Raw genomic sequence first — 25,541 nt, 5'->3', positions numbered from 1 at the left:
ACAGGCTCCCGCCACAACGCCTGGCCATTCCTTGGCTGCAGCCATCACCGTTGTTTGGCGGGCCCGGGCTGGGGATTCGAACCTGCCACCTTAGGTGTATGTGGCTGGCGCCCTAGCCGCTTGAGCCACAGGCGCCGAGCCCAGCAGTGTTTTTCTTAGGCACCTAAGAGGACATATGCAAACGCAAACATTCAGGAGACGCAAAGAAAAGTCGAGAGTCTCAGGGTCTTTTCAGTTCAGTCTGATTCAGCCAATTTTATTGTAATTCAGGGTACTGTGCCAGGGTACTGTGCAAGGTAGCCCTTCAGCAAGGTTCAAGATTTTAGGGGAAATGGTGACAAGAAACACAGAGAACTATAATTCAGTGTAAAACTCATTGCATCCCACACGAGGATGTTTTTACTCCTTCATTCTATTGTTAGATTTTTTTCGAAACAGAAGGAAAGAAGAGAAAAAGGAAGAAAAGCTAATAGTTCTCAGCGATCACCTAATTCTATGATTCTTAAATATTTTTAATTGTTAAAGAAATCTTGTATTATATACTATACACACACACACACACCTGCACACGTGCACTGGCTGATACAATAGCAGAGGCCTCTGTCCCATTTATTGTTCTCTCCTTGTCCCTTCCAGAAGCCTGTTGAGAATTTTCTCTAGAGTGCTTGTTGCTGGTTCTCTTCAGAATAGAGCTGGAAAACCCCTGACCTAGCCCAAGCCCCATTTATCTTTAATGTTCATGAAACTCAGGTTGAGGAAGTCTAAGAGATGTTTCCCATGTCTCAAAGCCAGATCTAATGTGGTCCCATTTTCTGTAGTTTTGACTTATAAGAATGTACATGTATGCAAGATAAAATCTCATTCTATCCATAGCATTTGAAATTGTTGCAATCCTCCCCTCAAGTTTAAAACTTGTCATAAATTGCCTGAATTCAGGGCTGATGGCCAAGCAAATCTTTAATCATCCTTAGATTATTATCAGGTACCAGTGCTATTTTTAACTGGTCAACAGAAACATCTGCCATCCTTCGGCAGACTCAGTCTTGAGTTTTTCATTAAGTTCAGTCTTTTCCATTGGAAAAACATAGTCCTCCTCCTCTACGGAGGAGCGGACGCTGTGTCTCCTGACCCCCGTGTGGGCCACTTTTCGGAAATGTTCAAAAGGAACCACTTGACCTTAAAAAAAACGTATTTACATTGTTATCATAAAGCATTTTCTGACCAAAAAAAAATTCAGCTGGAATTTGAGGAATTAAAAAAGAAAAGTATGTGTGAAAATTCCAAGGTTAAACCAGTGATTTTAACTGAATGGCTTTGGGTTTTAATAAAATAGCTACATCATACTCTGTTCACCACAATGACCAAAACTGAATGAAAAACCCCACTGACTGAGCTCTACAGCAGATATGACTTCAGATGCCCCCCACATTGATGGTTAAACTAGAAGAGTCCCCTACTGACTCCAACGAGCTGAATCACATGTCATCTTTAGTTGACTAGTGAAACTGGCCCAACTGGGTTGAAATTTTTTTCCTTTTCTTTTCTGGGGCATGCAGCCTACAGGTTCTGAGGTTGCCACTAAGTAGGAAACAGCCCAGAGCAACAAGCAACAAATTCCTTTTTATCATACTCCTTAATTGCTCCTCTTATGCATTTTTTGATTCTTATTTGCGTGCCCTGAATTTAGAATTTTCTCTCTTCCAGTGCTTTGAATGAACTTAAAGCCATCATCTCTTTTTTTTTTTCAAGGCATCATCTCTTGATGCAAAAAGGGCAAGGTTCTGAGGCCAGCACAGAACCCCTAGAAGAACTTTAAACAGTTGGAAAACGATTCTCTGGCCAGGAAAAGTTACAGCATCTGCTGTGAAGTTTACACTTTCAAAATAGTCATGAAATCTTTTTTTTTTTTTTTTTTTTGAGACAGAGTTTCACTTTGTCACCCTTAGTAGAGTGCCATGGTGGCATAGCTCACAGCAACCTCAAACTCTTGGGCTCAAGTGATTCTCTTGCCTCAGCCTCCAGAGTAGCTGGGACTACAGGTGCCCATCACAATGCCTGGCTAGTTTTAGAGATGAGGGTCTTACTCTTGTTCAGGCCAGTCTCGAACTTCTGAGCTCAAAAAATCTACCCGCCTCAGCCTCCCAGAAGAGTCTGGCATGACTTCTGTCTTAAACTGCTTACAGCCTAGCAGAGTCCCCACATCACTCCCCTTATTTGTCCCCATTAATTTTAGACAACTTCATGTCACTGCATAAGAGCATGTATTCAAGGAAACTGTAGGAAAGACTTCTTTTTCTCTCCCTCTCCCTCTGCCACAAAGAGAGTCTGTGGGGTTGAACCCAGGGGAGAAAGGGGAGAATGTTTAAGTCACAGTGGATGGGACCAGAGAACTAAAATGGATTTTAGAGGCCCCAGAGAGGCTGCTGCCTGTCCACAAGGTCTCAGAGAAAGCCACCCCTGGCCAGAACGAAATGCCTGGGCAGTCTGGGTCCATGATTTAATCGATGTAAATGATTTTAAAGAAACAATGAGCTGTCTATGAATAGTGCTGCCTTTATTTTTTTTGCAGACTAATCCAAGCTACAGCAGCCACATATTTTCTGCAAAGTCTTGGTAAATCCCTGAACTCTGTTATCCTACTTGTGAATAGCAAGAAGAATGAGCGGGGCAGTTCCTGCACCCACACCACATGCAGCTTCACGATAGTTCTGAGAAGTTAACTGGACAAAGTCTCTCTTCCTTTCCTCAGTGCATTCATTTGACTTGGCTTTTCCCCCACAGCACCTGCCACACACTGTCGGCTGTCTGAGCAGCACACGGCACAAGGGGATTAATCCATCTGCCTCTTCCCTTCTTTCTAACATCTCAAATTCAGAGATAGGAAAAGGTGTCTTGGATGTCGGGTCAACCATTCTACCTTCCTTCTTTCCCCCATCTCTCTTTTGATCTTCTAGTCCCTGTTTTGATCTTCTGGTCCTTAGAATCTAGAAAAGCAATAATCACAGGCATACTTTGTCCCTGTACCCGTCTTCTGAGAAATTCTAAAGGCCTCAGATATGTAGCATCAAATTCTTCGAGTATGCAAACCAGGCCTTAAATATTACAAGGCTATGTGGGGAAATGCACTGTTTTCAGACCCCTAGGACTATCCTTAGGGTACTGATAAGCAATATATCACCAACCTAAGGAGAAAATATGATATCCAAGTCATCATCACGATTTGTAGCAGGTGTCCTGTTTGCTCAGAACAAGGCACTCACAATCCAATTTGTCTCCAAAGTCCAGCCAAAGAGAGGACAAGCTTGACAGGGTCCCTTTGATAAGTAGGAAACTGAGACCACCAGAAGACTATCAGACTTGTTCAGATTTATATGAAACACAGATGGTAGAGAAAGAACACAGCCCAAATAGTTCTCAAATTTTTAATTACCCAGGGCTTCTTCCCTTATAGCCATCACTGCTATAAGTCTTGTGCTTGAAGTAGTTTTTTTGCTCCCCCAAAGAATCCTACCTACATTAATTATTAATCCATGTATCTTTTTAATAATGAACTAATTTTATAATGCCTAATTAATTGTTTTTTAGTATATAACTAATTAATGGCACAATTTTTAAAAAGTAATCACTGGTGTATAAATTTAGCAGCCATTGCTTTTTGCTAAGAACAGTTATAACTAAACCAAGTTGCTATGATGCCAGGTGGTAGCCAGAAAAGTGGTGGTTTCATTAGCCCCCACAGTCTTACGGCAGACATACCCTTTCTCTTCAGGTTTTTGATATACTAAAAATCAATCATGGCAATATAGGCCCTTTTGAACTCCTACATTGCAAAGAAGCCCAGATGAGGGCCCACCAGCCTCATGAAACTCCACTAAAGTGGTTCTCAAACTTGCAGATTAGAATTATCTAGAAGACTTTGTTGAAATACAGAACCCTGAGTCCTACCTACCCACAGAGAGCTCCCCATTCTGTAGGTCTGGGTTGGGGCCCACAATTGGGATTTCTGAAGAGTCCTCAATTGAGGATGCTGGTCCAGGGTCCATACTTTGAGAGACACTGGACTTTGATTCCATCTCTTGGTCCTCTCAATAGCAATCGAACTGGGTTCTCTACAAGCCTGGTAGTGAGGGGTCCCCTTGAGAGGACTCAGGCCTTGCACAGCCCACAGCCCTGCACTGGCCAGAGCCCTACACCAAAGCACCCTACCCTGTGCTGAGGGGCTGGACCTCTGCCCTCACTGAGGTTAGTGGCCTTGTGGGCTATTTTCGCCTTTGTCTTGGCATCCTGTTGGAGGCATGAGGTTAGAATGGAAAGCAGGGTCCGCAGGAGGCCTGCTCTTATCTCAGGATCTTCTCCTAAACCCTAAGTAAGCAAATGTTTCTACACACAGCTGACCCAAATTAGCCAGCGCCCTGGGGACAGAAATAGGAATAGCCCTCAACAAAACTGGGAGGCGAGAAGAATTCCCTTGTGAGGAGAGATTAATTTTCCTCCAGGGGGAACAAGTTAGCTGTGTGGCTGACTGAATTTGCAATAGTATTTTCATTTGGAATCGCATGGACTTGTTTTTGTTTTTTGTTTTTTTTTAATTTAGAATCCAAATTCCTTTTTAAATCTTAAATGTCAATGTCCTTTAAATACAAAATGTTGTCATTAGATACTCCCAGGGCTGGCTGGGAGCAATGTGGTCCTTTGTGTATTTTCCAAGATGTCCACCAGGGAATGAAGCACATCGTGGTTTGGGGGTTCTCAGGGGAGGTGGCTCAAACCCACAATCTCTGGAGTCACAGAACAGGCAAGCTTCAACCCCGGGGCCATGGAGGGTAGTTTTCCATGGTGGTGATCTCAAGCCAGTGCCCCACGTAACACCCCTAAGCCCTGAGGAGAAAGGCGTGAGGTAAAATGCAGCTTGTGGACTACTTTGATTTTCTTCACAAGTCCTTGCTAGATGGGAATAGTTTCTCCCACCCTGTGTTAGAAGGTTCCAGAAGACCTCTGTGCTCCTGGCATCTGAGAACCAAACTGTGTGAATCATTTCTCAGGGGAGTCATTAACACCAAAAAGTGATGAACTGTAGTTCTACAAAGCTAAGATACAGGAACTGCAGAGTTCCTTAGAACAATTAATAAGCTTGAGTAATAAGGGCTGCACCTCAGGGATAAGAGAACCAGATTAACGCCCCCGAAATCCCAAGCCCAATTAAAAACAATTGTGTTTGGAATGTAAGAGATAGCTCAAGACATATTCATACTGCTTTCTTTGGGGAGCTTCTTAAGGAAAAGGATATTATTCTTAACCACTTAATAGGGCCACACCAAAATCAATTCCTTTCCTGGATTATGTAAGTAGTTAAGCTACTCCAATATATAACACCTAACTGAATGATTGCCAGGGAATAGGACGGGGTGCACACAGATCGTACATATTCAGAAGAGCCCACTAGACTTCACGCGCTCTTTGCAGAATCTGGTTGCCTGGGGGAAATAGGAGCTGCCTTTCAGAACGCTGTCAACATTAATTCCACCTGTGATCAAATATAGGGAAAGGCGGCCCTCCTCATTAGGGTTGGTGGCCAGACCCAAATCAAAGAAAATGCATGAGCAACACAGCAGAGGTATGTGCTTATTTCTGAAAATCACTGAGTAGAGAGAAAGGGGATGGGGGAGAAGGGACCATCAACAATGACTGGTTTCGCAGAGAATCACATTTTAAGAGTGGAAAGCGGCAGTCAAAGAGAAATTGGAAAATCTGTATCCAGATCAGTGGGAAATGACAAGCACACTTCTTCCTGTAAGAAGGGAACCTCTTGCTCTCTGGTCCAAACAAGGAGAAGGGTACCTGTCAGTTATATTTGGGACAAGGCAGCCATCTGGCAATACTTTGCGTGTTCCTTTGGCCAGCATTGCTAATGTTGTGTGAGGCAGGGAGACAGAGCGAGCATGTCTTACTAACATCCCAAGCGGTATCCCGAGTAGAGGATAATATGGTCAACCACCCCCATGCACTCTGGTAGCCACCGAGACCACAGCCATGTCTGCTTGACATCCAGCAAGCCTCACTGGAAACAGTGTTTAGAATTAGCATGGTGTTAAGGGCTGAATCAGGCACACACATGTGGGTGTGCATGGATACACACACACATCCTGATCTGGCTAGAAACCTAATTTTTGTGCTGGCCAAGATTTGGAAGAATATTTTATTGCCTGCAACTTAAGGTAGGCTTCTGTTAGAGCAGCAGTTGACCCACAGACACTGTATTAAAGTACCACGGCATTGGGAAGGTTGAGAACCACTGTGTTAGAGTAATCTTAGAACTCTGGACCATGTGATTTATTAACCTGTTTAGAGCTAGGAGTAGGGGTCCTCTGACAGCCCTAATACCTTGCAAGTGAACAGCCAGGAGACACAGGCCGGGGTCAGTCATATGTTACACATAGCAGCCCAGAGCAATGGGGATCGAATGCCACCTTGGACCAAATGCCACCTCCACTCATCACAGTTTCACTGCCTTGGACCAAATGCCACCTCCACTCACCACTGTTTCACTAATTTTCTTGGTCCTCTGGAACAATTTCGATCAGGAACCACACATAATCACTTTTCATAATAAGTGATGAGGTGAATCAGTGATTATAGAATTGCATTATTCTTTTTTCCCCTATGACTTGTAAGTCTAGACAAGTTAATAAATCACATGATCCAGAGTTCTAATATTACTCTAACACAGTGGTTCTTAACTTTCCCAATGTCGTAGCCCTTTAATATCGTTCCTGTGGGTCAACTGCTGCTCTATGAGACCCTGGGCAAGTCAATCCACTTCTGTGGACCTCAGTTTCCCCATTCTGTTCAAGGTTGGAGTTAGATGACTTCCCTGTCTCCAAGGCTCCTTCCAGCCCTCAAAGTCTGATTATGTGCTTCTCACTCAACACCTTTGGTTGCATGTTCCTGACCTACCGGCCACGTACTCTATCCAAAGTATGGTCCCTTCCTGCAATAAGCCATGGCTCCACCCCACCCCCATACACAGATCACAACCATCCACCCAGCTGTGGGCACTCAAGAGCAGAGCAAAGTCAAAGAGGTGTTAGCTGCCCCAGTCTATCATTGCCCCCAAACAGAAGTGTTCCTCCTGTGCCCTCTGCTTCCTCAGGAACTCGGAATGCCCTGCCTCCACCACTTTCTTCCTGTTGCAAATTCTGCCTCTGCTGCTCCCTCTGAAGCCTCAGTTCTACCTTCCTCTGTCTCCTCTGGCTTCTGGGCCACTGGTGTCCTCCAGGCCTGTCCTCTTTGATTGCTTGTGGCCTGATAAGGCGATCACCTCCATACTGTGCCTAGCTCCACAAGCACCCAGCACACCCTGCAACTCGGAGCGACACCCCTAACCCAGCCTCTGCTCATGTCTTTGTCTTTCTGTTTCAGCACTGAAAAGTCCACCTGAATTCCATGAGCAAAGAAAAAGTTTGGAGAGTGACAAGGTAATTTTTTCAAACTACCTTTCCAACATACAGCCTGAGTGCTAAACTTTGGCTGAGCATGTAAAATTTCTGCAGCAAACTCGATCAGTGTGCCGGTACCCTACCCCCACATAATAGGGAATCTTACTCCTGTTAACCAAAACCTGTAGAGGCAAGATCTACCGTCTTTAAAACTGCTATTTTCTTAACTTTTAAAAAGTTGTCCCAAATCTTTCTGATGTTGGGGGAAATCACAGCAACTAGAGGTCAAAAAGACCTTAAGAAGGGAAGTTAAGGTGGCCTGCAAGCTGCCTTGTGTTTTATTACAATCCTTTCTTAGTAGCAATCGGATTTGTTTAAATCCAATTCATTGGCAGGCAGGGTTTGTGGATAGAGAACTTATTTACAGCTAGTTAATGGCAAACGGAATTATGCTTAATTCCCTCTGGGTTGTTTTTTTTTAATATTTGAGGGGGGGGATTTTGCATTTACTCTGCACCTTCATGCCAAATCCCTGCAACCTGAATTTATCAATAATAGAAGTACTGTTTAGCAAACATGAGCACTGTGAGTGAGAAAAGAAGGCAGAGAGGACATCTGTCTGCTGGGATTTCTTTGCCTGAGAGTTCTAGCCTTGCCACATGTCTGAGGGCAGAGAGGAAGAACAGGGATCTATAGCTTTTCTAAGGAGGGCAGGAGGGGGTGTGATTCCTGCTACCTGGAAATCAACAAAGAACAGCAGCAGACCTTGAGAACTGGAGTGATCCCAGATCCCTCTCAAAGGCTCAATAAGAGATCCATTATAGTGAGACGGAAACCCAGAGCCAGACGCTGTAAAGCTGAGGTCCTGTCTTGACCCTCCCACAGCTCCCCCATGAGGAAGACGATGAGACTGCAAATGATCCATCTCTGAATGGCCTTCCAGCTCCTAATGGGTCTGAATCTGCAGGCTGATTTACATTTTCACGTGTCTAAAAAGAGGAATCAGGCAAATAACTGGAAAGAAGCAGATGTTGCCATGTTAGAGTGGACAGGTTTAGGCGGTGTTTCATCTGACCTTGGTTAATTTTGTGACCATTTTAAGGGGCAGTGAACTAGGATGGGTTGTAATACAAGCTGCCTAGTATCACTGTCACATCAATGTATCTTACTAAGGTGTGCCTTTCTGCCTGGCCCTGGAAGCCCTTCAAGTTTGTAGCCTTGATGTGTACCCCAAATTTTTACCTTCTCATCTTATTTTCCCACATGAAAATTATAGGAAGAGCCTTTCTCAATATTTCTTATCAAAATGTGAAGACCAGAGGGTAGTCACTTGTCCCATTTGTCATTTAAAAAAAAAATTCTTTCCCTTTTGAGAGAAATTGTGCTTTTCTAAAAAGGTAAAACTAGGTGATTCTTTGTTTGGGTTTTACAGACTGAAAATTCCCTGAAGCACAGAGTCCGAAACAGGTCTGACCGTGCGGACTTGGTTAATATGCACATACTCCAAGGTAAGTCTGCACAAAATCATCACACCATCACCAGGAGACACCTGGCGAACGGGGTGCCATTTGTCCAGTGCTCACTCTCTGAACGGCTGCTAAGCCTTCTCAAATTAATGGTGGTTTCAAGCAGTCCTCTAAGCATAGACAATCAACTTGGAAAGTCATGTGATGCGTAAGAGGGCTGGAGACTGGTTTTCCTTCTCAGCTGTGCCCTCTCCTAAGTCTAAGGCCTGGGACAATCATGTAACCTCTCAGAGCACATAGGAAATGCCCAGCACGTGTTGCCAGTTATTATTAGTGTGAATCATCGCTCCCCTTTCAATGGGATCAGCGGTCTTAGCTGCATGCACACCCACTAGGGGAACCGTCTGACTGTGCGTTGCTAATGCCTTTGTGCTCTGGTCTGCACGGGAGGAAATCTGAGGACACTGGCGCTGAGCAACGAAGGCTCAGTTTCACGCTAGGATGCTGCCTCTTTGCTGGAGGCTGTGAGATGAGGCCGACCCCCAAGTGGCCCCATATTCGAGTGTGTGGATGAGAAGGTGGGGCTCCCATTCCTGCTCATGAGTTGCTTCTCCTGGGATGAAGCCCCTCCCCCACATCCATTGGTATCAACCATCAAAGAAGTCCGACCCCTAATTTGACAGTTTGGGGTCTTTATTCATGAACACACTGTTTGGAGTTGGCTCCACACATCTGCTAGGAGTTGCCTTTTCTGCCAGACCATGTGGGTACAGGGAAAAATTAGGCACAGGGCTCTGCCCTCATCAGATTCTCACTGGATAACAAAGGACATGAGAATCACACTTACAATCCAGAGGGAAAGAGAGCAAATGCACGGTGCTGGGGTGCACTGGAGAGGATCAGAGAATCAGAATGTGGAGCGAGGAAATGAGCTGGAAAGTGCAGGCTGAGTCAGGTGGAGAAAGACCCAGGGGTGTGCAGTGATAGGGAGGAGCGTGTCTGAGGCCCGGTGCTTCTCCCCTGCAATGTGGCTTTCTGGCTTTCCTTGCAAGACTGTACACTAGCTCTGCATAGAGTGCAATGCCCTGAGATATCACGGAAAATTTCAAATCTTGGTTCTTGGACCAGCATCATTCTGATTTTATTCTGGCTTTTGAAGGCTGACCCTTTTCCAACCCAGGAGCAGGTGAGATGTTATCAGACAGAGAACTGTTTTCAGGGTAGGGAAGAGAGAGAAAGAGGCCAATGTAGATCTCAAGGAAAGTGCTGTGTGGGATGGGAGGCTTGGGCCCGCAGAAGACAGCGGGGGATTGCTCAGTGTCTCAGGAACAGGAATAAAGGCTCTCAAGGGGAGGTGGCAAAATTCTCACCTTCTCTCTGCAATGGTGTTTTAGAGCCTTTAAGCCACTGCTGTGTCAGCACAAAATCACAGCTGCACAAATAATCTGAGAAATGCCATTTCAAATGAGATACAGACTTTTCAGTGATGAAGTTAGCAAATAAAAACAAATCCCGTGTGTGGCAAGGGCGTTCTTCTGTGCTGCTGGTAGGAGTGCAGCTGGGTCGGCACCCCTGGAGGGCAGTTTGGCAAACATATCAGACTCCTTAGAAACATGCCTACCCTTTAGCCTGGTCATATAACTTCTAGTATTTTATTTGAAGAAAATAGTTGGACATACAATGATGTTTATTGTGGAAATTACTTTAGGTGGTGAAATGTTGAAAATGGTAACCTGCCCAACAAGAGGGGGTTGGCTGAGTAAAATTCCGATCACCCCTGTGATTTGTTACCACAGAGTTCCTACCAACAGAGCTCTCAGAGAATAACGATCTAAGGAGAAAAGGCTTACAAGATAGCATTTAGTGAAAAGAGCAGTAAACAAAACTATATTTACAGCTCAATTCTGGGAAGAAAAGAATATATCCATAAACATATACCATAGTGACAGTCAGATTCTGGAGGCACAAACAGAGACCCAACAATACACATACGATACTAGAACAGAAACCCAAGCTCTAAATGGGGGGTCCCCGACGCTTTCCTGTTTGTTTCAGCATACTGTTTTAGCATTTTTCACATTTAAAACAATGAGTACATAGTGATGCTGTAATCCAAAAAGCATAAGAAATGATATTACTTATATCATTATAGTCTTGAATTAAAATACCAAGATGTGAATGTCAGTAGCCCCTGGCTCAGCTGCATGTCTCTGGTGGCCTTCATGGGATCCCCGCTTCTCCCCCAAAGAAATTGAAAATTAGCCCCCTGGAGCACCAAAGCTCTGCTAGATACAAAATAACCCTGTTGCCACACAACCTGGTTCATTGCCACTGCTCAAATGGAAACCAATAGGGTGGTGCCTGTGGCTCAAGGAGTAGGGCGCCAGCCCCATATACCAGGGGTGGCAGGTTCAAGCCTGGCCCTGGCCAAAACTGCAAAGAAGAGGAAAAAAATTGGAAACTAATACACTAAAATAGTAGAGGTTACAGCACAGAAAGAGTTTAATATCACGGGGTGCTTTGCAAGAAAATGAAAGGAATTTCTCAAATCTGTCTCCCCGAGAATTTGGGGGTCAGGGTTTTTAAAAATAGTTTAGTGGGCAAAGGACTAGACAATCAAGTCTGCTGATTGGCTAGGGATGAACTCATAGGGTCGGGAAGCAGAAATTATTTTCTTGCATAGAGTCAATTCCCGGGTCACAAGACCAGTTAAGTTACATCCTTGGTATGGGTCACTGGTCTGGTTTGGTCATTTGGTCCACTGGAATGCAGGGCCTGGAAAATATCTCAAAGACCAGCTTTAGGTTTTACAAAGGTGATGTTATCATGGTAGCAGTGAAGAAAGTTAAGAATTGGGCTCGGCAGCTGGAGCTCAGTGGCTAGAGAACCAGCTACATACATGGAAGGTGGTGGGTTCAAACCCAGCCCAGGCTGCCAAACAACAATGACAACTACAACCAAAAAATAGCCAGATGTTGTGGAAACACCTGTAGTCCCAGCTTCTTGGGAGGCTGAGGCAAGAGAATCCCTTAAGCTCAAGAATTTGGGGTTGCTGTGAGTTGTGATGCCACAGCACTCTACTAAGGGTGAAATAGAGAGACTGAAAGAAAGAAAGAAAGGAATTGTTATGAGCATCAGCTCTGTAGCTCCCAAGCAATTACAGAAAAGCAAGTCAGGGAATAATGCCACTCTGTGGCGTATGTAAGTGTGTGTATATGTGTATGTGTATATATATGGATATATACACGTCCATACTTATAACTTTATGGACTTCAAGCCTTTAATCATAGCACCCACCTTATGACCTTTTATTAATTCTATAAAAGGCCTTTCAATGCCTACCTTAAGAAATTCATTATCTAATTTCAGAAGCAACAAGGTGAAGGCCTAGTGCTTGTAGCTGCTGGAGACAGAGCAAAAGGGATCCGTAAGAACAGGAGGAAATCAGAAGGCTTTATGCTGGGACCCAGAAGCAGGATGTTAGTGGGGGTGGGGATGCAGTTCATGGTGGGGAAATGAAGTAATAACCAAAGGGGCAAAGAAGAACTCAGCGTGATGTGGGGGGCAGGGAGGACAGACCGGGCTCTCTGGATCCGGGTTGGAGCACCACTGGCCAAGATGGAAGGTAGATTCGGTTTGTAGTATACTCCTGAAATACTGAACTGTGAGATTTAGATGATGGAGGGTGTCTCATGGGGAGGTACAAAAAGAAAAAGGATGTTCTGGTGATGAATCCTGACTCGGCGTGCAGGATGGATCGGAGAACCCTGAGGCACAGAGTCCAGCCTCAGCCTCTGTTGCAACTGATGAGCCATCCCTAGACCTCTTCTGCATGGGAAATTCTAGATCAATGCCAGACACAAGGTCTGGGTTAGGAAGTTGATGATGGTAGAGTAACACGGATGAGAAACCTGTCAGTCAAGTGTCAACAAGAGGGGGCTGGCTGAAGACCTGTGCACCAGCCACATCACTGTATACCAGCTACTGAAAACACAGCTGTCACAGAATAATGATTTAATGAGAGAAGGCTTATCAGAGAACACTTTGCGAAAACAGCAGCTGACAAAACTGTATTTGCAGTTCAATTCTGGGAAGAAAGAAATATATACATTAACACAGACTATAATTACAGTCAGATTCTTGGAAGAAAAAACAGAGACCAAACAATAAATATAAAATACTAAAAAAGATACTCAAGTATTAAAAATTGTTAACTCTCTGCCAGGTGTGGCAGCTCACACCTGTAATCTTGGCACTCTGGGAGACTGAAGCAGGGGATCCCTTGAGCTCAGGAGTTTGAGACCAGCCTTTGCAAGAATGAGACCCTGTCTTTACTAAAAATAGAAAAACTATCTAGGCACTGTAGCAGGTGCCTGTAGTCCCAGCTACTCGGGAGTCTGAGGCAGGAGGATCACATAAGCCCAAGAGTTTGGTTGCTGTGAGCTGTGCTGCCAGCACTCTACCCAGGGTGACAGAGTGAGACTCTGTCTCAAAATTTAAAAAGTTGACTCTACATGAGGCGCTTATACATTTGAATGTGAAGCTTCAAACTCTTGTAGACACTTAATTTAGGATTATTTGGCTTGAATCTCCTCTAAGTCCTTCCATAGAAATAGGGCAGAGCCCAAGGTAAAGAGAAAGTTTGGTTTCAGCTATACTGGCATAGATTTAGGGCTGGGCACATGAGCTTTTCCAACCCTCAAATAAGAAGACAATTCTATTTTTAAAAAATCCATTCTTTAATTAAATAACTGTTTCAAAGGAATATTTTTTCCTTACAGCTGACCTGGGTATTTGACTCAGTATCACGGCATTGACTATTCTAAAATTCTTCAACATGTTATGCAGCTACTCATTACGAGAACAGATCAGGTTTACTGTGGGCTCAGCCTGCGCCTGTCCCCACACCAGATGAATGTACATCCAGGGCCTCAGCTAGGGTCAGGCAAGCAATTCGGGGCCCACGGACTGCTCCCTTCCAAAACCGCCAAATTGCACATTTTTTCACAAATCCTCTCAAGGCAAATTTCTCTAACTTTTCTGTGTTCTCCTCTATTTGCCTTTATTTGGAAGTGTCTAGTCTTTGGTACTAATCCTTGTGAAGTGATGACGATTGCATTGAAAAATTATTAGGATGGTGGAGCACAATGTGACACAATGTTTGTAACCACAAGCCAAAAAGAAAAAAAAAAAAAAACCCACATCAGATTCTAGAACTGATCCTTTTCACTTCAACCCCTTAGCCTCCACTGCAGAGAGGTCCATTCCAACTGCGCAGATGAAGCTGAAAAGAGCCCGCCTCGCCGATGATCTCAATGAAAAAATTGCTCTGCGACCGGGGCCCCTGGAGTTGGTGGAGAAGAACATTCTCCCTGTGGATTCTGCTGTGAAAGAGGCCATAAAAGGTAGTGAGAGCAAACAGCACGCCCCTGGTGCTGTGAGACCCAGGGCAGCCTGCGCTCTGACACACAGGGACTTTGCAGGTGAGGGCTTCTCACTGGACGAGAGTCATGCCAGAGCTGTGGTCCCGGTACTTTTCTCGTAAGCAGAGGGCCTGGGGGTTCCTCTAGCTCCTGTCCACCTACACTATAGGGTCAACTTGACATGGGCCAGTTTTGCTCCTGTAGCTCTGGCAGGTTGAGAACCTGACCAGGCATAATCCTCAGAACAACTCCCCTCTGAGATTCCATCACTTATGAGTCACGACCCATGGCCACAGCACTCTTGACCTCCTACTCTTCCTCCTCCCTCCTCCTCCTCCTATACAGTGTCTTGCTCTGGGTAGAGTGCCGTGGCATTAGCCGAGCTCACAGCAAACCTTAACTTCCTGGGTTGAGGGCATCCTCCTGCCTCAATCTCCCGAGTAGCTAGGATGACAGGTGCCTGCCACAACACCTGGCTAATTTTTATATTTTTTACAGCATCAGGTCGGACTCTTGCTCAGGTGGTCCTCAAATTTCCAAGCTCAACACTCTGGGAGGCTGAGGTGGGTGAAGTGCTTGAGCTCAGGAGTTCAAGATCAGCCTGAGCAAGAGCAAGAACCCATCTCTACCAAAAATAGAAAAGCTAACCAGTCATTGTGGGGGGTTCCGATAATCCCAGCTACTCAGAGGCTGAGGCAAAAGGAGTTCTGAAGCCCAAGTATTTGAGCTTACTGTGAGCTATGACCCCACAGCACTCTACCCAGGGTGACAGAGTGAGACTCTGTCTCTAAAATGAACAAAAAAAGCCTCCCAGATTCAAGTGATCCTCCCGCCTCAGCCTCCCAGAGTGCTGGGCTTACAGGCGTGAGCCACCGCTCCCAGCCTAGCCTTCCACTTTTAAAAAGGGCTGGACCAGTACATCTGGAACAGCACTGACCCTAATCCAGAGGACCTGGACTCCTGGCTCGGTTGCCCGACTCACTGCACCTCACTGAGAAGAGGATGACAAACCCACCCTGACCAGATCACAGGTTCCCAGCAGTGAAGTGACAACTCTCACCTGCTCCCTGAGGTCAAAGTACAAACACTTAAGGAGGAGATGTGACATTCCTCTGTCATAAACGGTATAGAATCATTCGCTGACTTTGAACAATTGACACCTGTGAACCAAACAGCCCTGAGTACTGAATTTATTCATAGAGGGTTTGGGGTGGGATCTGGAAAAACGATGGTAAAAAGGAGAAAGGGGAGCGTAACATTCCCATAGGCAAACTCACTTTCTTCCAGTTAGGCCCAGCACTATTGATAGAGTTTAGTAATCAATATATTTTTAAATGTTTCGATACATCATCAAAAGTAGGCATTTTATCTAAATCTAAGTTTATTATGAAGATGAACATCAAGTTTACTCAAATTCTAAAATCTCACTCTCAGTCAGCCTTTCAGAGACCACATAAACTTTGCCTTCGGAACCCAGAAATGTGAAACTAACAATTCTGGGCAACGTTCCCATCTCTCGGTGCCCATTTACAGATCATTCCACTGTGGCTTTCTCTCTTTTCCCTCTCCCTTCCTCACTAAATATCCTTTGAACTTGGCTTAGAGTACTCAAGAGTGTACTATCTCTGTCTTTGATAAGATCTCAGACAGAAAAATAAGTCTCTATCAGGCATCTCTTATCATTTCTTAAAACATTCTGTTTCAAGCATGTAATTTGTGATTTATTTTATATGATAGGACAACCATCTCCTTTCAATGTGCGTTCGTTGGTTGATAGTGAGATTGCATTTGCCCTTGTGACTACACACCGCTGGCAGTCATGGTTTTTCATCTTTTTTCCTCTCACTGGATTGGGGGAGTGTGTGTCGTCCTCACCCCGCTTTGTATGTACTATTTATACTGGGAAAAAAAATGCTAACCTGCCCCCTCCCCATCACAGGGACCACCCAGCCTTTCATCAGGTTGTCCTTTGTCTTCTGATTTTTGTATATAGTGAATTTTACCAATAGCAGATTTTACTTATTTACTTACTCATTTATTTCTTTTTATTTCATGTTAGTATGACAGTACATACAATTAAGTTACATAAATTGCTTTTCTAAGGTTAAAGTCCGGGTTGTGGCTGTGACCTTCACAACCTGCCCATTGGGTGAAAACTTATCTATTGCAGTTTTTAATACCTCCTTCTCTTTTTCTTTGTAGTTTCTGAATTTGTTTTTATTGAAAACTTCTCTATCTCAAGAATATAGACTTGATCCACCTAGATTGTCTTCTACTATTTGTATACTTTTATTTTTACATTTAAATCCTCAGTGTAGCTCAAATTATTTAAGTACTTGGTTTAAGAGACAGGTCTAGTTTTGGTTTTCCCACCATTTTATGATATAGTTGGTGATTTGTCTTAGTGTCTGTCTTTCCGAGTTTCTTTACATTGGTCAGTAATGTAACATTTTTCTAATGTTTCTTGACTACTCTTGCAAGTGTATTTTAAATGAAAATTAGGATCAGTTTTCAGTCTTGTTAGGATTTTGTTTGGAATTGCAGCAAATTTATGAGTTAGTTTATGGTAAATTTACATGTTTAAAATACACAAATTTTTCAAGGTAAAAATATAGTCTTATCTCTCCACTCATTCAAGTCTCTCAAACAAAGATAGTTTGTTGTTGTTTTTTAAGTAAAGTCATATTGATTATTGCTATCATATGGGAACTGGAAAACCAGTAGGTTTTGCAGATTTATTTTCGAACTGGGTATCTTTGAAGACATCTGTAATAGTTCCAGGGGTTCCTGAGTTCATTTTAGTAGCCTCAGTGCACAGTCATATATGTGTAAATTTGTTTCCTCCTTCCTTTTTTTTCTGCCTTGGGTCACTGGCTGGTATTTGAAAAGCAATACTATGGCATTAACATATTATATAATTAATATCATTTCTAAAAGTATTGCCATATATAAATAACATATAATTACGCATATTTTTATATTTTTATTTATAAATATATCATGCATTTATATTTGTAAATCAAATTTATATAAATTATATATTATAAAGTAAAATATACTATCTTATACAAATCAAATAATATATATTTATTACATAAAATATCTGTCATATACAAATGCTTACCTTATATATCAAATTATATATGTGAAATATGTAAAGCACATCTAATTTGTATTATGTTAACATATAATTTAATAATTATGTATATATTACATAGCAGAATGCTATTGCTATTAGTGCCTTGCCAGTGCTTCAAAATCAGTATTATATTGTGTAACGTTATGTTTCATATTATAATGTTACATTATTTTGATAACATATATTTTTGTTTGTTTTGTTTCTCAAAATTCTCATTTCTTTCTCAAATGGGAATTTCTCTAGTCATTTACCTTTATATATGATATAAGCTTTTGGTATAGAATAGATATTCTAAGGAGGTATTTCCTTATTCCCATTCCACTAAGAGGAGTTTGCAAGATGGATTCTGAGTTTTGAAAATGCTTCCAAAATGTATGAAAAGGTGATGACATAGATTTTCTTATTTAACCTAGTAATGTGCTACTGTTACCTTTCCTAATCTTCCATGAATTTCTGGAAAGAAAACTTCTGTAATTTCTTTTTTTTTTTTTCAGAAATTGCTAGTATTTTATTTGAGATTTTGCATCTATTTCATTATTAGTTGGGATAACACAAGTTGCAAAACAAACCACAAAACTTTAGCCACTTAGCAAGAGAAGTTTATCTCTTGTTCATAAACAGTCCGGGAAAGGTTCTCCTCCGTGCCTAGTCCTCCAGGGCCAGCTCCTTCAGCCTTGCTGTTTTGTCATCCCCTAGAGTGAGGGTGGCACTTCTTAAAAGGACCAGACAGTAAACACTTTAGGCCGTCTGTGCCACTGCTACACAGCTATGAGGCTATAGCGCAAAAGGAGCCATGGGGAATAAGTAAGCACATGGGCACAGCTGTGTTCCAATAAAACTTTATTTACAAAAACAGGCAGCAGGAACTCAGGATTTGGTTTACCAGCCTCTGTCCTGAATCCTTATTACCTTCCAAATACATCCAGTGAAGGGGAAAGAAAGAATGAGAAAGCTTGCGCACCTATTTAAAAGGTTCCACCTGGAAATGAATACGTGCCTTCCACTCACATTCCATCCTGAGGACAGGACAAGGGCTGGGAAAGGCATCCTGTGGCTGGATAGCCATTTCTAGCAGTATCTCTCCATTATGGAAGGGAAGATAACTTGGTAAATAGCTAGTGCTGTTTGTCACAATATTCATAAAGGATATTGGCCTATGTTGTTATTATTTTATATTTCTTAGATTTAATTGTCAAAGCTGTACATGCTTTACAAAATAAGTTATATTTCATATTTATCCATTTTCCGGAAACATTTAAATATGATCACAATTAGAGTCAAAGGGGCCCAGTACCTTTCTTAGTTCTAGTTTTTTGATGACTTTTCTTCAGTTTTGTTCAGTTATTTGTGTTTTCAAGTTTTCTCCTAATTTGTACAACATACCTTTTTCTAAAACTCTCATTATCTCCCTGAATTTCAAAGCGGTTAGCCTCAAGTAACACGTAGTATCTGCTGACAATAGTTCTAAGTTTCTTTGAAGCTGGAGCTGGACTCCATCTTTCATTCTCACTGCTACATTTATGTTTTTCCCCCATTTTTCCTCTCTCTTTATTACACTAGAACTTTTATTTAATTGATTATTACAAAGAAGCAGTTCATGGTTTGATTTATCGATGTTGTTGGGTTTTGTATCTTTTCTCAGATTCAATTTTGTTTTTAGTCAAGGCTGTTGAGCAGGAAAATCTCCACGAGGAGAACTGAGGTTCTGGAATATTAATCTGGCTGCAGGTGCAGAGGAAAAGGGAGGGAGTGTTTTTAAAATATGTACCTGTTTAGGTGAGGCGCCAGAAGGACTGAGCATGAGCATTGCCAACAGAACCCGACAGAAGACAATAAACATGAAGGACATTTTGCCTGAAGGGATAGAGCAGGAGCTTTGGAACCCTGGGCTTGGACTCTCGGCCTCAGGGCCGTGCAGCCATAGAAAAACCATTTAGTCTTACCCTGCCTCAACCATCTCGTCTGCAAACTCCCCACCATAATAATGGCCATCTATCTCATGGGGGCTTTTTTCCAAGGTGAAGTCAATTGAATAGTTTATGTAAAGAGTGAGCTAGGCGTGGAGACACATGAATAAATAAGGTCTCAAACTCTGCCCTCAACGAGTCTGCACCTTAACAGACAGGCATGGAAGACAAGAAACTTCTTTCCTTGTGGTGATTCTCATAAAAAGATGTAGATAAAAGTCACAAGGGGAATCCTGGAAGGTGGAGAGGAGCAAAGAGAATGGAAGCAGTGAGGTGGGAAAAGTAGCTCAAATTGTATTTTAAAAGCAGTAGAGAGGTTCGAACTTCAGAGCTCTTGTGACTTCAGGATATAAATGTAAGTACTTCTCCAGTTTTGCAACAAAGGGAAACATAATTTACAATAACAATAATAGTAATAAAGCAGAAAAGCCATTGGCAAGGTTTGCAGTGGGAGCCAGGGCTGTCTGTGATTTTGCTCATAGAAAGATCTGTCTGCCCTCCCCGTGAAGCAGACTCAGGACAGGTGGGATGCAGTCAGAGAGCTCTTCCCAGGGGTTGTTAAACTTGCTTGATGACAGTTGGTGAGAGCCTGAAGAAAAATCACAGCTGTGGGTATGGAAAAAAGAAATTCTAAGATCTGATTGACGTTGTGGGATTCTATGATAAATCAATAGCAAATATCACTTTAGACAAAATAAAGCATCAAAGGCAATGCCTGGGCTTCTCTCTCGGGCCACTGGGTCATACTGGTAATGCCATTTGCCAAGATACAGAATTTGAGCAGGACAACAGATTTAGGGAAGATGATGAATTCTGGTCTTGAACTGCTGAGTTTGAGGAGTCCACAGGGACTCCAAGGCCAGAGTTTAAGTAGGCAGGGAGTTCTACAGAGCTAGAGTTTAGAAGAGAGGCTTGAGTTGTCTCCTTTAGAGCAATAGACTTGGGAAGCCTCACCATGTATGATAATTTCAGCGGAGGGACTCGATAAGATTGTCCTTACTTTCATTCATTTATTTCTTCCTCCAGTGCACCAGACACTATTCTAAATGCCTGGAACGCATCTGTGAGATACATTTTTGATCCAACTGAGCTAACATTCTAGTGGGAACGATACAGACAATCAACAAAACATAATAATCAAGTAAATTATACGTCACCAGAGAGGGTGACAAGTGCTGTCAAAATAGAAGGAGGGTACAAACATGCAGGAGCGAGCGCCCAGAGGAGAAGGGTCGTTGGGTGGAATGAGGGTATATCATAAGAGAAGAGGGCAAAAAATGAGGCCCTCATGCAGTAGTTTTGAAAACAGAAGCAGGAAATCTGTGAAAAATAAACAAAAGAAACAGCTGGAGAAAGAGAGAGGACAGGGTTAATCTAATCTAAAAGTAATCCAGAAGTGGATACACTCGTGGAAGATTGGGCACCTGTTACTCTACTCGACTATCTCTTTAGTAGTGAATTTTCAAACGTGTGTAAGAGGTTTTATGGGCAAGGCGATCACACAACATGACCCGTAAAGACAGTGGGAGTTGCTCAGAGACCAGGCTGAAGAGAGGATGCTTTCAGAAACCTTTCTAGTGGCAAAGATGACCCAGCCCACCCTTCTGCCTGTCTCCTGTGATCCTGTCGCCTCCCTTGGTGAGGCAGTGACTCGGGGTGGAGTTGCACTGTGTATCAGTCTCCCGGCTTCTGTGTATTTTCCCCTTGCTGTCCACGTGCCTTTCCAGATGTGTTTACATTTCCCAGCTCTCTCTGCAGCTGTGTTCTGTTTCTGCCAAGCCCTGAAAGGGCTACTTAGTCATTGTCTCCCCCAGCCAATCTCATTAAGGACCAACAATTCTCCGAACCCTGCAGAACCTCTAGAATCTAGAACCTCTCCCAACATGGAGAAGGAGATTCCTGACAGGGAGCCACTCCCCACCCTGGGATTTCCCCAACCCCTCAGACAGCAGCTCTCTTGCCATCAGCTGAAGACAGCACCATGTCTTTTCTCCTTTCCTTTAGGATGCTGCTTGTTGATTTCACCCCTAACCTGCAAGTTCTTTTCTAAGCAAGTGGAGTTTTAACAGATTCCAGCTGGAGGAAGTTCAGGCTCATCGCCCTATAATGGCATCCTCTGGGAAATAATGGGAGTGGGGTTTCTTGGGGCTGTGTCTCAGAGCAGGCACCTGACTGCCTGTTTCCCATTTGTAGAAAACCACCAATCAGGCTGAACACTGAATACACAAACGTGATGTTACATGGAGGTGATGATTTATGAGAACAGAGATTATATCCTGGAGTTTGACATAGCTTTGTTCAGCGTATGAGGGGTTGTTGTTACTTCAATATTCCTGCATTTTGAGCCTCTGGTGGGCTTGCTCTACTTGTCAACTCTCTCTGGGTCATCAGAGTATTTTCTTCATTTGATATGAACATCCTGTGGCCCCCAAGAGCCGCAGGTACCTGACTTGTGTCTGGAGTGAGGCAGAACCCAGGCTGGCTTTCTCAACTCTTCCAGCAGTAGAAGGGCTCTGGTTTTGGGCTCTGATACACAGCACGCCCTCCAAAAGCATTCTTGTCTTTTCATGAGACTAGGCCAGTCTTCCCCTCCAAGGCAGGTTTCAAGCTACTTTTTAGAAAACTACTTTTAAAAACCTAGCCCTTGGCTCAGAACACATAACCCCTGAGTCCAAGACAAATTGGTTCCTTCTGTCATCAGAACCCTTTCATCATTTCAGATTCACCAGAAACCATCCTTTTCCAGCTGTCTCTTACACCTGTAAGATTCCACACTCATCTCTGCTCACCAGTGTCCCCCATGTTTAGACTGTACAACAAAACCCTCCTCTTCACTGGGAACCTAGGCATTCTTCAGAGACACTAAACGCCTCCAAAGTCTCTGGACGTTTTAAAGATGGGCTACAACCGTGGCCCCGAGCCAGGTGATGGAGTTAGTTGTTTGCTTTGGCATAAAAGAGAAAAAAAGTTTGCTTTGGCACAACTTTCTCATGGACAAAGACTATCATTCCATAATGAGACATAATTTCCAACGATCAAATGATCCTTGCAGGAAAGAAACAGGCCGAGGCACATGTGACAAATACTTTTCTGAGGTTGTTTCTGGGAAAGAGGCCGGAGAAGAGGATGCGGTGCGGGCAGTGATGGGCGGTGGGAGTGGCCGGGAGGGAAGGGTGGGCGCCAGGAGAGACAGGCACTGGGGTCTGCCTTTCTCGGCACAGCAAAGGCTTGGCCCCTCTTGCAGTCACCTCAAGCATTACTGAAAGGCGAGGAGGGCATGACCACGTGGGCTCAAGTCAGACAGAGGCCCCTAGAAACCTCAAGGGCAGCCTGAGGTGCTGGGCGAGGTTGAGGGAAGCCTCATAAGAGGGGAGGAGAGACAGGATAAAGCATCTTTATACTCATGCCTGATGGCACTCTGTCCTAGAGACTCTCAAGAGCTGGTGCAGGGAAAATATTAGTATTTACACTGGATAACCAGCTATCCTGACTTGTGTGGTCCTACGATCAGGGATATCGAGACTCAAGGCAAATTCTGGTTATGGTTTGGTTTTTTTTTTTTAGGGTTTTTTTTTTTTTTTTGAGACATAATCTCACTCTGTTGTGCCTGATTAGAGTACAGTGGCAACAGCCCAGCTCATAGCAGCCCTAACTCCTGGGTTCAAGCAATCCTCTTGCCTTAGCCTCTGGAGGAGCTGAGACTATAGGTACCCACCACAAGGCTAAGCTAATTTTAGTAGAGATGGGGTCTTGCTCTTGCTCAGGTTGGTCTCGAACTCCTGAGTTCAAGCAATCTTCCAGGCTTGGCCTCCCAGAGTGCTAGGATTACAGGCATGAGACACCATGCTGGGGCCTCGTGGCAAATATCTATAGTGCTAGGGATCTGAGGAAAGGGATCCTTGTTTGTTCAAACATTCGCTTAAACCATTTATAATATACAAATAATCACTTAGGCATAATAATGTTAGTGTAAGTATAAAGACATCTGATCCCCTCCAAGAGCAGTGAATTTGGACTTTGATTAGACAATCCAATGAGCCTATAGACTCTTCAAGTATCTGGAAGTGAGAGCCACATTTAAAGGATGGCTACTTTTACAAGCCTGGCTTCCTCCCTTAGGAGCCAGATTTTGCTTCAGTCTCTTCCAGGAGGCTATCAGGAGGTGGTCTGTTCATGAACCAAAATAGTTGCCATGCTGCTCACTATAGCCAGCTTACAAGGGGATAGACAGGCCACGAGGGGCATCTTCACATTCCACTTCACGGTATCCTGCCCTTGGTGTGGGTCCTGATGGAAAGGTAACTGGACTTCAATTATCTCACTTAATCTTGGAATTTTAAATGTTTATGCAGAGAAAAGTACAACTGACTCATTCATCTAATCACTTCCAAGAGGGAGAGGGAAATCTCAGAGTCACCAGTCCAAGATCCCCACAGGGCCGGTGCCCAGAGCCACCCCGGTGAGCATAGCCAGAGGGTGACATCAGGGCTTCCCAAAGCAGGTTCTTGTCATCACACCGCCTGACGTGTCTTCAGGACAGTACCCAGCACACTGCTCTCCAGCAGCTCCCAGCCAGCCTCTTGCAGTGGGAGATCAGAGTAGAGGCCCAGGATCACCACATGAGGCCAACAGACGATAGACACAGACGTGGCTGTTGCAGAGGCAGTCAGATAAGGTGACCTTTGTCCCTCTCCCTGTGAACCTGGCTTGAACCAGGGAAGAGACGGAGCAACATGTGGGCCTTTCTAGGTCACTCCTCCTACCCCAGGAAAGGTCTATCTTTGCTTTCCCAGAACAAACTTCCCAGAACAAACCAGTTTTTCTGGCTCTTGAGTTGTGCTGACCTTTGCAGAGCTGACCATGGGGATAAACTGCATCCTGGGTGGTCTATTTTTGTGAGGCAAGCAGATGCTTCTACCAAAAACAGTAACAATAACATTTGGCAAGTATTGACCACTTACACATCAGGGACTTTCCATATGTCATGTTCCATAATTCATTATTATAATTATTATTCCCATTTTATAGATGGGGAAACTGAGGCTCGGAGATGTTGGATAACTTGCCAACAATCACCACAATTCTAGAATAAAAATACAAACCCACCTGTCTCTGCCTCCAGAGCTCAAGTCCCTTATCACCTATATTAAACCTCATACATATGATGTGGTCAAAAGGGAGTTGCTGCCCTTGGCTCCCAGGGGCTCCTCTGGTATCACAGGTGTCTGCTGGGGCTGAGCTCTGTGCCTGTCTATCCAGGACTTCATGCCCTTCTCAGCCGCAAATCCAAGCCACCATGGCAGGTGGTGATTGGCAGGTGCAGCAGAGTCTTTTGGCCTGGTCAGGCCCGCATGGTCCTGGAGGCCTCCATCAGCATTTTCTGACCTAGCACGCTGTGCCTGTTAGATACCAGGTAGGAGTCGTATGTGGGGCTTCGGGGCCTGGCCTGTGTGTCTGCTCAGGTGTAGGCACCCATCCTGTGCACAGCTGAGTGCACTCACAACTTCCTTACGGCATTGACTTAAGCAAGGGAGTCCCCTCCAATGGGCGGTGTCACTTGATGAAGTGGACTCTAGAAGTTGACTCCTAAAAGAGTCCTCCGCCCTGGGAGACTCCCCGCCTTGCCCTCCCTACTCCACCCCTGCTAGTCACCAGGACAGATTTTCTCACTCACTTTCCCCAGCATCATCAAATGCCCCCTCTCTCTTTCTGAAGTCTGGTACACCCCTGAAGGTCACAGCCACATCCCTTCAACCCACCACCCCTTCCTGTAGGAGGCTTCTTGGGTGACCCCATATAGCTGCTTCCCCCGTCTAACTGCCACCCACTGTCCATGCTGAGGGCCCCGAGGGACACAGGGACATCCTTTCTCCTGGTTTTCCGTGTCTCCTCTTTGCCGTATCTCACTTGATTACACTTCATCTTCTCTCTGCTCCTCTTAAAGTGGGAAGGCTGGAAATGAACAAAATTCACTGAGGATGCCGTCCCAGCCCTGGGGAAAAGAGGACTTTTCACCTACACCCTGATTCCAGATATGCCACTTTGAGATTTTTCTGCACATTTCTAGTCCCTCGACCTGCCGCCCCAGGTGCCAACTATGGAAGGGAAGG

General features: G+C 44.1%; 1 protein-coding gene across 2 annotated transcripts in view; it reads left to right on the top strand.

Annotated features, from left to right (window-relative positions):
• Positions 1-25,541, top strand: part of MYOCD (myocardin) — a 99,829-nt gene that overhangs the window by 44,552 nt on the left and 29,736 nt on the right. For both annotated transcript variants that reach the window (XM_003791081.1, XM_012805977.1), the window contains exons 3-5: positions 7,420-7,475; positions 8,869-8,944; positions 14,146-14,307. In XM_003791081.1, the coding sequence (XP_003791129.1) occupies positions 7,420-7,475; positions 8,869-8,944; positions 14,146-14,307 (294 nt within the window). The remainder of the gene's footprint in view (positions 1-7,419; positions 7,476-8,868; positions 8,945-14,145; positions 14,308-25,541) is intronic.

This window comes from Otolemur garnettii, unplaced genomic scaffold (genome assembly GCF_000181295.1).
Source record: "Otolemur garnettii isolate 467f Iridium unplaced genomic scaffold, OtoGar3 scaffold00046, whole genome shotgun sequence".
Classification (NCBI taxonomy): Eukaryota; Metazoa; Chordata; class Mammalia; order Primates; family Galagidae; genus Otolemur; species Otolemur garnettii.
Note: the sequence above shows the minus strand (reverse complement) of the source record. Positions and strands in the feature narration are given on the sequence as shown.